The 12,347-nt window shown below is 32.3% G+C and overlaps 1 protein-coding gene across 13 annotated transcripts in view; it reads right to left on the minus strand.

Moving 5' to 3' along the window:
* The window catches only part of Mf (myofilin), a 67,751-nt gene that overhangs the window by 13,925 nt on the left and 41,479 nt on the right, over positions 1–12,347 (minus strand). For 8 of the 13 annotated variants that reach the window (XM_075290478.1, XM_075290477.1, XM_075290479.1 and 5 more), the window contains exon 6: positions 958–1,332. The exons of 1 other annotated variant lie outside the window; for it this stretch is intronic. In XM_075290478.1, the coding sequence (XP_075146593.1) occupies positions 958–1,332 (375 nt within the window). The remainder of the gene's footprint in view (positions 1–957; positions 1,333–12,347) is intronic. 4 more of the 13 variants (XM_075290481.1, XM_075290480.1, XM_075290484.1 and 1 more) reach the window with 1 other exon arrangement.

Consider the following 12,347-nt stretch of genomic DNA (forward strand, 5'->3'; position numbering starts at 1 on the left):
ATTAGGAAGTGCACACAGAGAAAATATATGACCTAGGTGATAATGGCTGTATTGTGCTTCAGTGTAGTATGTCCAAAGTTTAATAACAATTCGTGCCATTATTCTATTAAAAAAAACATATTTATATCATTCCAATTTATAAATATCAGGTTATTCCTTATTTCTTAATGAAACAGAAATTGCTTTAAGGAAAGCAAGAACACCTAATAGTGAACCAGTAACTAGGCTTGTTGAAATCGTTTTATATTGTGATGTGTGCAGCTTATTTATCTATATAGGTCAAACTTAATTGCAATTATCCTATTATTTATATATTCATTTATATAAAATATAAATGAATATAATGAATTTATATAAAATATAAATTTATATAAATATAAAATATTTTTTTATAAACTTTATATATTACAAAGCTCAAAAGCATTCTCATTTATGTAATTTTGCAGTTTGCTATAAGCCGTTGTCAAAGTCTTGTAAAAAATCTTCTAAAAAAAGCAAATAAAGCTTTCAAAGCAATTTTGAAAAATTGTTTCTCAATTTCTTAGGTTCAAAAATATATCTTCAATAATTTTGGAATTATCTACACGTATATATTTCTATTTGATAATGGGAGTTATTTATAAAAAAAAAATCAGGAGCTGGGCCAATTAAGGTATACTCTGCGTTGATGCTTCTGGCGGTCTCTAAGTCTAGAGATTGTTTTTGTTTTTTTCTAAATCCAAATTCACAAGACAACTAAAAACCAAATACAAACACGCTACAAGGCCATTGAACATTTAACAAATGTATAGTAAAATTATTCCCAGAGAATAATTTCACGCACAACATTTAGCTTTTAGCGGATTTTTTTTTTTCAAAAAATGAAAAAAAGAAAAGAAAACATTTAACCAAAGCCAATTGGTTGGGGCTTTTTCAATAATAAAATTTGAAAATTTTGAAAAATTCTTTCGTTGTTACCATCAGCATCGAAGGAAACCTCATTGGGACGTGGTCCCCAACGACCAGCCTTAACGGGAGTGGGACTGGGAGAGCCAGCACGCTCTAGCCTTTCGGGCTTTTCGGACTTTTCGGGCTTTTCATCAGACTTACTGGCAAAGAGTTCATCCAGAGGTTCCAAAGAACTGGCACGGAATAGTGGCCTAGTGAAGGGAGCCAAGCTGGCGGCACGATCGAATACCGAGGGAGCACGATCGAATACCGATGGGGCACGATCGAAAACAGATGGGGCACGGACAGCTGGGGCTGGGGCGGCACCGCTCCAGTAGGATGGTGGTGGAACATAGGGTTCGCTGCCAGCACGACGGACACGAGAAGGAGATGGAGAACGACGAGCTGTAAAATAAAAAAAATTGAAAATAATAAATTATTAATTTTTGTTTTTTCAAAAAATATTTTTTTTTTAATTATTAATTTTTATTTATTTTTTATTATCTTAATTATTAATTTTTATTTATTATCTTAATTATTTATTTTTATTTCTTGTTTTATTTTATTTATGTTTTTCTTTTCAAAAATTGTTTGTAATATTAAAATACTCTTTTTATTTTATCTTTATAGTATGGCAACACATTTTCAATAAAATGAATGTTGTATTTGACCGTTTTTATGCTTGTCTGCGTAATTAAGATGACACTTTGATTTATTATTATCTTTATATGGACACACATTCATTTTATGGCCATTATTTGTTAGTCTCCTCATTTCCACTTTACATTTATTGGAGAATGGACCAACTGCATTTAACATCATTGTCGGGTTATGCAAATGCCATAGAAGAAGAGACAGCTATTAAAACCATGTGACCGTGAATGCAATAGAGGATGACCAGAGAAATGTAATATTTGAAAATGGCTATAGGGCGTATAAGTATTACTAACCCATTAATATTAATCATGCGACATAGGGAACGAATTTGTATTTTTATTTTATTAAATTTCTGCTAAACTTTTTGGTATTGCGAAACCAATTTCATTCATTGATGCAGCGTTTGGAGCCATAGTGTGGCGATAGAAGAATAAATATACAAGTTTAATATGATGCTTACAAACATTATCTAAGAAATTTTATCCGCTTTATATTCCCCGCCTTGCTAGAGCATAGATCAATTGGGTTTTATGTAATTGTGAGGTTATATAAATGCCTTAGAATCGTATTAAAACCATATACCCGTTAAGGTATAAAAAGATGACTACCGAATTTTTACAAATGTAAAGTCTTTAAATCGAATATTTATTTTATGCTGTCTAATTCATTCGAATGAGTTAATTTTAAATTTGTGAACTGCACACAGAAAAATCTGTTACTTTGCAGAGTACAATACTCTATGATGACATACTATAATATAATCGTTTTGCAATATCAATTCGTATCATTACTCTGTACCTATGTAGTTTTTTTACAACTTGATTTTAATACTATTTAATTATTCTCATTTTTTTTTTTAAGCCAAAGAATTGAAGATGAAAAACTATCTATATCCAAACCATATACAGCAAATATTCTTTCTAAAAAAGCGTTCCAATATGCTGTATGTATTTTTGAATAATTTAAGCATAATGAATTAAATAGTGTTTCTTCATTATAATTTTAATGCCTATCTTAATTTTGAATATTATAAAGTGCACACATAGAAAATATATGAATGTGCAGGAGTACGTATGAGTGTTATTAACCCATTAATATTATTCATACGACCCGAGGAACTAATTAAAGTATTTGGATTTTATTTTTATTAAATGCATGAATTAATTTTTTATTTTTATATTTTTTTCAATTTAATTAATATTTTACTCGTAAACAAAAAATTTGTAGATAGTTTTTTTTTTTTTTTGTTAGTTTACATAGGAGGTTAATGATGATTTACTTCACCACCTTGCAGATTTTAATCTTAATCGCCAAACAGATTTTAGTGTCTACTCAATAGACATAGAACCTAATGCGGAATATATGTATACAATTTCAGTAAATTCTTTGCTCCTGTTATTGAAAGTCCCAGAAGAAATACGAACGCAACTCATCAAAACGTTAGCTTTTACATCAATACAATCAATATCCTACATGGGTATATCATACTTACAACTTTATCACAATGGACTGAATAGTCTAAGTGAGCCTGAAATTTAATCGGGCTGCCACTTTAACCTAACCTACTTGCAACTGCCCCAGAAAAATATGTTATATGAAATATTTGTTTATTAAAAAAAAAACTGATAATAATCTTTCTACTTCTCTATATATGAAATGTCAAATTTCATTTTTCTCTAGCTCTCCTTTGTTGGTTTTTGAAAATAAACGAACGACTTCTAGCAAAAATGTAAAGTTACTAGCTAAGGAGGGATTTGAACCCGTCTGTTGTGCAGAAAATGTTGTAACACTTTTTCAGGGAACAGATCATAAGAGACTCTGCCTCCTGCAAAGGTACCAATGGACTTGGGGATGGCATAGTACTGCGCAAGACCCACTGACCTGAGAGAATTATTTATTTATTTATTTATTCATTTATTTAATCAACCAACGCCCTATAGGACAACATGTTGATAGAATTTAGTACAATTCAGGAAAATTGGCTTAAAACTAATTATGCCTAATCACTAGAAGGACTAAACTTGTCTGATATAACGAATCAAGTTTTTTGGAATAAATAATGTACTTAGGAATAACCTTTGGCAAGGAAACTGAATTGGACTAAGAAAGCCTTAGTGTTGATCACTGAGCAGAAGAGCGGTAAGCTCTAAATGAGATCTGAATCCAAAGATGAACCACTGGATATATGAGAGCGTAATATACCTAAGCATGACATACACATCGATAGTCTGATGAACATCAGTAGGTAGTAAGCACTACATATCAATTTTTTAAATTTTACAACGGGTCCAATAGACATGTTATCTTGGCCTAAATTTTGGATATGCACACATACAAGCTAGAGGCTTTTGAACAAAGTCTGGTTTAATGCGAATTAGAATAATCACATTTCTTTTGCATTTCAATTCGTTTCATCATTCTGCACTCAAATACATATTTATTTTTTGTTTTTAATCAATGTTTATCAACTGCTATCTCATTAATAAAATCGAATTGATAGAAGGCAAAATGTTAATGCATTTTCTTGAGGAGAAGACCCAGACCCTGAGATCGTATTCCGATTACAGGACCACAGCACAATCCTGTAGGCAGAAGTGCATGTCATAACGCAATATGGTTATGGCTCGGAAATAACACGAGACCTCAAAACGTGATCATTTTCACAGATTACCATATGGCAATGAAGGAAGAAAACGAACAACGAACGCTCAGAATACGGCAGAATGCGCATCATATGGTTGCAGGCATAAGAGTAAATATTACGACAAACTGATCTGGCGATAATATCTAGGACACATAAGAAAGTGATATTGTAACACTACCTTTGTCACTGCCCTGCCTTTACTAAGCAAAGAATTTACCATACCGGTAAAGAGATCAACCGACATGAGACAGGTCAACTTGAATGATCTTATTAACTTAATCTACTATAGAAAAATTTCTTTGAATTTTTTTGCATACTTTTAGGCTCCATAAGTATCAGCTATGATAAGAGACATAAAAAATTGTCACAGAACAATACTGTACAAGTTTACATGATCCATTGGTAAAAACAAGGATAAAAACAAGGATACTCGCCTTGTAAATTTGGATTTTGTATTAAAAATCATATGTCTTAAAAAAAGAAAAATGTTCCTTGAATTTAAGACAAATATTTTTGATTTTAAGAAATAGTCGATTCAACAATATTGTCTCAAGAAGAACATGAAAAATTGGATAAATGATATCTACATTTTCATTCTACAAATCCTAGATTTATGTTTACCTTATTATGCAAAATTATAACGGATTATTATCGGAATCAATACCAAAATATTTGAGTCAATACCAAAATATTTGAGTCAAAATCTGTGTATTCAAGAACACTATTCTATAGTGTGGGCATATCGAATATTAGAATAATGATCCTTAGGTTATAGTAGCAGCCTAGTTTATTTCTGTATGGAGCAAATGTTACCAAAAAACTACCAAACAAAAAATCTTTTTTCCTTTTGTCAAAATTTTATTTCTATTAAAAATTTTTTTAAAATTTTATTTCTATAAAAAATTTTGTTAAATTTTATTTCTATAGCAAAATTTGGCAAAATTTTATTTCTTTAGAGAATTATGTCAAAATTTTATTTTTATAAAAAATTTTGCCAAAATTTTGTATCTATAGAAATTTTTGTTTCTATAAGAAATTTTATCAAAATTTAGTTTCTATAAAAAGTTTTGTGAAAATTTTATGTTGTCAAAATTGTATTTCTATAGAAAATTTTGACCACATTTTACTTCTATAGAAAATTTTGCCAAAATTTTGTGCCTGCAGAAATTTTTTTCAAAACTTTATTTCTATCGAAAATTTTGTTAAAATTTTAATTCTATGATAAATATTGTCATAATTTTATTTCTATAGAAAATTTTGTCAAATTTTTATTTCTATAGAAATTTTATCAAAATTTTAATTCTCCGATAAATATTGTCAAAATTTTATTTCTATAGAAAAATCTGGCTACCTAGTTCTGTCTTGACAGAGTCCAGTGGGTTTCTTTGTAGGATACTTTATTTGGAAATTTGGCCTTGAATTCTAGGATCGTATCATAATTGTATGCCACAACTTCTGTACTTTCATTTTTTAAGGCCAATAAGAGGCAGCGTATTAAAGGAATCAAGTATATAAGGCCGTAAGTTCGGCCAGGCCAAAGTTTATGCACCCACCACCATGGATTGCGTAGAAACTTCTTCTAAACACTGTCATCCACAATCGAATTACTTGGGTTACGGTAACGCTTGCCGATGGCAAGGTATTTTAAAACCTCCTAACACCGTCTTCTAAATTGTAAGTAAGTCCATACGAGGTATATATTAAATTAAAACAGACCGATTAAATACATATGTATATAATTCAGCAGTTTGACAAAATTTTCTATAGAAATTAAATTTTAACAAAGTTTTCTATAGAAATAAAATGTTGACAATATTTTGTATAGAAATAAAATTTTTGTAGATTATTTTTGGCTCGAGTGGCAACCGAGTGTGATTGGGGATCGGCTATATATAACTATAGACCGATATTGACCAATTTTGGTATGGTTGTTAGCGGCCATATAATAACACCACGTTCCAAATTTGAACCGGATCAGATGTTAGAGACCATATACTAACACCACGTTCCAAATTTCAATTGTATCGGATTAAATTTTCTTCTCTAGAGGCTCTGGCCCATTTGCAATACCATCCGACCTACATCAATAACAACTACTTGTGCCAAGTTTCAAGTCGATAGCTTGTTTCGTTCGGAAGTTAGCGTGATTTCAACAGACGGACGGACGGACATGCTTAGATCGACTCAGAATTTCACCACGACCTAGAATATACTTTATGGGGTCTTAGAGCAATATTTCTATGTGTTACAAACGGAATGACAAAGTTAATATATCCCCCATCCTATGGTGGAGGGTATAAAAATGAATGTCTGAAAAATAAGAAGGTTTACGAGTCTTGTGCATGAATAAAAATTCCTCAAAATTACACTCCATTACTCAAGATTAAGATTTAATTCTTGCACATATGCAAATCAAGCCTAATATGTGAATAATTGCCATTCACTACTACGGTAATAATCGTAGCAGTTTATTTGGAAATTTGGCCTTAAATTATGGTATCATATCATCATTGTGTGCCACCACTTTTATACATTCATTTTTAAGGCCTACAAGAGACAGCTTATCAAAGTGAAAAAGTAATTTTTTCCCCCATATTCACACTCTTTGGAATGTTTGCTTAGCCTAGAGTGACCAAACGTACGACTGATAAACTTTTATAGTTTAAATTTACTGAATGCTCATGCAACGCCATATATCCAATAGCAGATTCTGAGCCTAAAATTCTAGGAGAAGAAATTGAAAGAAATTAATATATACTCAGACAGTCAACCTGTAATAATATCCTTGGACTCTGTGTTCCTTAACTCGAAAACGTGTATCGACTGCCGCAAATCTCTCAACGAGATGGCTGAGCAGTACAATATTCTCCTAATATGGGTACCTGGTCATAGGAACATACTGGGGAAATGCGAAGCGGATGAGTTAGCAAGGCTAGGAACTACCTTACATATTCCAGGGGAACTAGAATCTGTTGGTATGTCTCTGGCTACCTGTAAGCTCTTACTGCGTGAGAAGGCTGTTATGATGGCCAATATTGGATGGGAGAATTGCAAGGGTTTTAACAACACCAAGCAAATATGGCCCCATTTAAACTTGAACCGCACACTAGATATGCTAGTGTTCTCAAGACGTCAGATATCTCTCCTGATATCTGCTATAACGGGTCGCTGCCTGATAGGCGATTTTGCAAAAACTATTGGTGCGAAGTATAATGACTATTGTATGAGCTGTCATGATGCGGAGGAAAATGAATCAATTAAACACCTCTTGTGTGAGTGTCCTGCATTTTGTGTAAGGCGTAAGCAAATTTTAGGGGCATATAGTTTTAGATTACTGGCGGACCTGGAAAACGTTAACTTAAGCAGCCTATTAATGTTTCTAGAACAATCTGTTTGGTTCAACAAAAGAAAATAATAGAGAAGGTTCAGTGGTTAAAACTAGAAGTGCCCATATGTAATAGGTACTTTTAGTTAAATGTGCTATCACAATGGACTGAATAGTCTAAGTGAGCCTGAAACTTAATCGGGCTGCCACTTTAACCTAACCTAAAGTAGGAGAAGAACAGGACCTTGCTAGTGACGTCCATGTTTTATTTTCTTTGTATTTCGAATTGACATTTTTAATATTAAAAACAAAACTATGTAACTCTTCAGTTAAAAATTGTATACATTAATTTTAATAATTAATTTTTGTCGTGTTATCTTTGCAGTTATATTAAATCACATGGATTTTTATAGACTTGAATTCTAATTCCTGACGGTAAGTTCTCTTATTATTTTCCTCTGCAAAAATTAACTTAAATTATAAATGAATCTGGCATAAAAGGAATCTAATTTCTGTTTTTTTTTTCTATGGACAATGAAAACATTATTAGTTTACGATAAATTTTCCAGTCTTTAATCATTGTGCTTTTATAGGATATTTGTGGCGCCTGAAGGTATGCAATAATTTCAACGAAATTTTCTATAATAGAATGTCTAGCTTCTATCACTGGATTGTCAATGTTAAAAAGAGATTTTTTGATAAATTGAGCGTAAAGAAAAGTCTTTTATTGTCATATTTACTATATCAGCAAATGGAATATATGATTAAGATAGTGGTTTTCTTTTCAATGATTCTGTTGATCAAGTTTCTTAATCTTCTTTGTCCATCAAGCTCGTATAATAATTAAAATCATCATGGAAATTAATTGCCTGTTTCGGTATCAGACTAACATGAAAAGTAATAGGAATATTACTAAATATCCATATACTGAGAGGAGGAAATACAAGAGAAAACAAGTAAGTAAAGTCTAAAGTCGGGCGGGGCCGACTTCACCCCTATGTAGGCCAACATTTGTGTTACCATCTCAACTACTTCACATTTGCTGGAAGCTATATAAATCAGCTAACGCTATCCAGTTAATTGGAGGAAACTTCCACTGAAAATGGGTCTAAAATGTGTAACAGTCTACCATATTTTCCCAACTCTGGTGTACGTATATATGGGAGCTATATATAATCTGAACTGATTTTGACTAAATTTGACATGTATAGTTAGAATAATAATTCTGCTATCTATGCGAAATTTCACGTAAATGGGAGTATAACTTTGGCCCCCCCCTGGTCATATGAGTGCAAATCGGACGGAAGATATATATGGGAGCCATATCTAAATCTGAACCGATTTCAACCAAATTTGGCACAATTACCGATACTACTAAACGTACTCCTTGTGCGAAATTTGAAGCAAATCACGGCGAAACCCTAGATTTTGAGGCCATATAAGTTCAAATCGGACGAAAGATATATATGGGAGCTATATCTAAAACTGAATCGATTTTGACCATATTTGGCACATACAATAGTATCGTTAAAAGTACTGCTTGTGCAAAATTTGAAGTAAGTCAGGGCAAAACTCGGGCTTTTGAGATCATAAAAGTCCAAATCGGGCGAAAGATATATATGGGAGCTATATCTAAATTTGAACCGATTTCAATAAAATTTACCAAGCATTGGTAGAATGTCAATTCTACCCTCTGTGCAAAATTTCACGAAGATCGGTTGTAAAGTTTGGCCTCTGTGGTCATATGAGTCTAAATCGGACGAAAGATATATATGGGAGCTATATCTAAATCTGAACCGATTTGGCTATTATATTTTGCAGGATTTTCGAGATTCATAAAATATTTGGATGTACGGTATTTCAAAAAATTCGGTTGATGAACACGCTAACTATTACCAAATCGGGGATAAATATATATGGCAGCTATATCTAAATCTGAACCGATTTTTTCCAAAACCAATAGATTGTCTCTGTCCCAAGAAACGGCCCTATGCCAAATTTGAGGACGATCGGACTTAAATTGCGAGCTGTACTTTGTGCACAAAATTACATATACAGACAGACGGACGGACAGACAGACGGACATCGCTAAATCGTCTCAGAATTTAATTCTAAGCCGATCGGTATACTAAAAGATGGGTCTATGACCACTATTTCTTGGCGTTACATACAAATGCACAAACTTATTATACCCTGTACCACTGTAGTGGTGAAGGGTATAAAAACTGTGAAGCAAAACTGCTTCCGTATGTGGCAGTCAATATCATGCAGTTTATAACGGCATTTCTCTCAAATTTCATGCAGTTCACGTCGCTGTCACCCAGTTCTGTTCTCTGTCGAATTTACGAAACTGAAGGAAAATAGGATTTAGGAGGTACTTTGTAACAACAAATGTTCTTTTTTTTATAAATATTTTCATTCCAAGTCAAAAATTTGACGGACAATTTGAAATTACAACTGCCGATGTTTCCACTTGTAATTCCTCCTCTCTGCGATATAGCTAACAATGTAATAGGTTTCACACTAGCATTGCCACAGTTGTAAAATATTTCTTTTTGTATTATGTAATAAATCCCAGAAAAAAATATAAGGGATTTTATGTTAATTGAAATATTAATAGAATTTAAAAAATAATATTTCCACATAAAATTATTTGAGTTAAATTTTTGATCGAAACAAAATCACGGTTGTGATTTACATCATATTCGTGAATTGAAGTAATATCATTTAAGAATTAACTGGATGACTTAATTTTGTTAATTAAGTCAAAGAAATGTTTTGTTTTTAGTATTCATTATTTTAAAAATATATATAAATTAGTACTTACCAACAACATAACCCCAAAATACAATATAAAATGTGGTAAAATAAATACATTAAAGAAAGTAATAAGTTCTATCATTTCGCAATTTCTATGACCACCCAAAAAAAAAATTGAAAAATAAATACATAAAAGAAAATAATAATAATAATATCTATCATCGTTATACAAAGACATAAAACAAATATTCAAATACCAAATAAAAAAATAAATATTTTAATTCCATTTTTTTCTAGTTTTATTAGTTTTTTTATTTTATCATCCCATTGTGCTTTATTCCAACTGAAGTCAGAAGAAAGACGACAGAACCTCTCATTGATAATTTCCCCTTCAATTATATAGACTAGTCGACATGGGACTAAGTGTCTCTAAAACACAAACAGCCAATTTATCTAATCCGTCCTATCCTTATGGGCTCTAAAAGGCTGAATATTCAAAATGTTGGCATTTCGACTAACCTATTTTTAACCCTCCAATGCCCCAATTTTTTTGCCAGCTAATTAAATATTCAATGTTAACGACACAAAAACAAGAAAACGAAACAAGAAAAATTTCTGCGGTAAAATTCAGTATATGCTGCATAGCCTCTTGAACAGATTTTATTCAGTTTTCTTTTTATTTTACCCATTTTTGTTGTCTTAAGGTGTGTTTTACTAAGAGCTTCCTGATTTTACGAAGCCCGCCTAAAGGCGGGATTGGGCATTAGAAGGTTAATGCTTTACATTCATATTTTTTTATCTAATCCATTGTTACTGTTGTGCCACTTTAGTGTTAAATTTGCCACTTTTTTCTAGTGGTGATATTTTTGTGCCACCTTTTTGTTGTGCTACAAAATGTGACACTTTTTGATATTTTGCGAATTCATTTAGACTGTAATATATTTCTCACATTTCGATCGATAATAGCGTGAAGATTTCTGATATGATTGGATTCTGAGTAAATAACCGAGTCGAATATTATAATTGTGAACAATTTTTCTTTTTTACCATAATAGTATCAGTGTATACATTTACCGCCTTAAAGTATACATGAAAATTTTAATTTAACAAAGAAATATTTCATTACGCTATATAATACACTGATTTAAAATGCTTGTAATTGTTGAATTTTCTTTATGAAAAAGTGTGCCACTTTTTTTTAATAGCATGCCACTTTTTTTTTGGCTTGTGACACTTTTTGTACCACTTTCTAGAAATGCTCAACGGTAACTCAAGTCTCATCCCACTGTGCTTTATTCGCATTCAACTATATGGGTTCTTTGTCACTGAGCTAAAAATAGAAGAGATATGGACTCCCTGATATGAAAAAAGATCCCATTATTTCCAGGGTGTGATTTTGGAATTTCGACTGACTTTTCATGATATTTCATTGTTGTTTTTTTTTCTATACCATCCCATTGTACATCAATTGAGGTTAGCAATAAATAGCAGGCTTTTTATCATTAAGATAAGGGAGCCACCGTAGTGCAATGGTTACCATGCCCGTCTTGCATGCACAAGGTCGTGGGTTCGATTCCCGATTCGACCGAACACCAAAAAGTTTTTCAGCGTTGGATTATCCCACCTCAGTAATGCTGGTGACATCTCTGAGGATTCCAAAGCTTCTCTAAGTGGTTTTACTGCAATGTGGAACGCCGTTCGAACTCGGCTATAAAAAGGAGGTCCCTTGTCATTGAGCCTAACATGGAATCGGGCAGCACTCAGTGGTAAGAGAGAAGTTCACCAATGTGGTATCACAATGGACTGAATAGTATAAGTGAGCCTGATATATCGGGCTGCCATCTAACCTAACAATCATTAAGATAAAACTAGAGAACTGTTCCCCTTGTCCGTCGGGGATGTCCAAAGGAATTGAAGTAAGAAATCACAAAAATTTTCGTGATCTTGGAATTTCGTCAAAACTACTTGTCTTGGTTTCGATATTTAAACGTTTCTTGTTTAGAGTCATCCCACTGTGCAGCACTCATACTCAAC

This window comes from Haematobia irritans, chromosome 1 (genome assembly GCF_050003625.1).
Source record: "Haematobia irritans isolate KBUSLIRL chromosome 1, ASM5000362v1, whole genome shotgun sequence".
Taxonomy (NCBI): Eukaryota; Metazoa; Arthropoda; class Insecta; order Diptera; family Muscidae; genus Haematobia; species Haematobia irritans.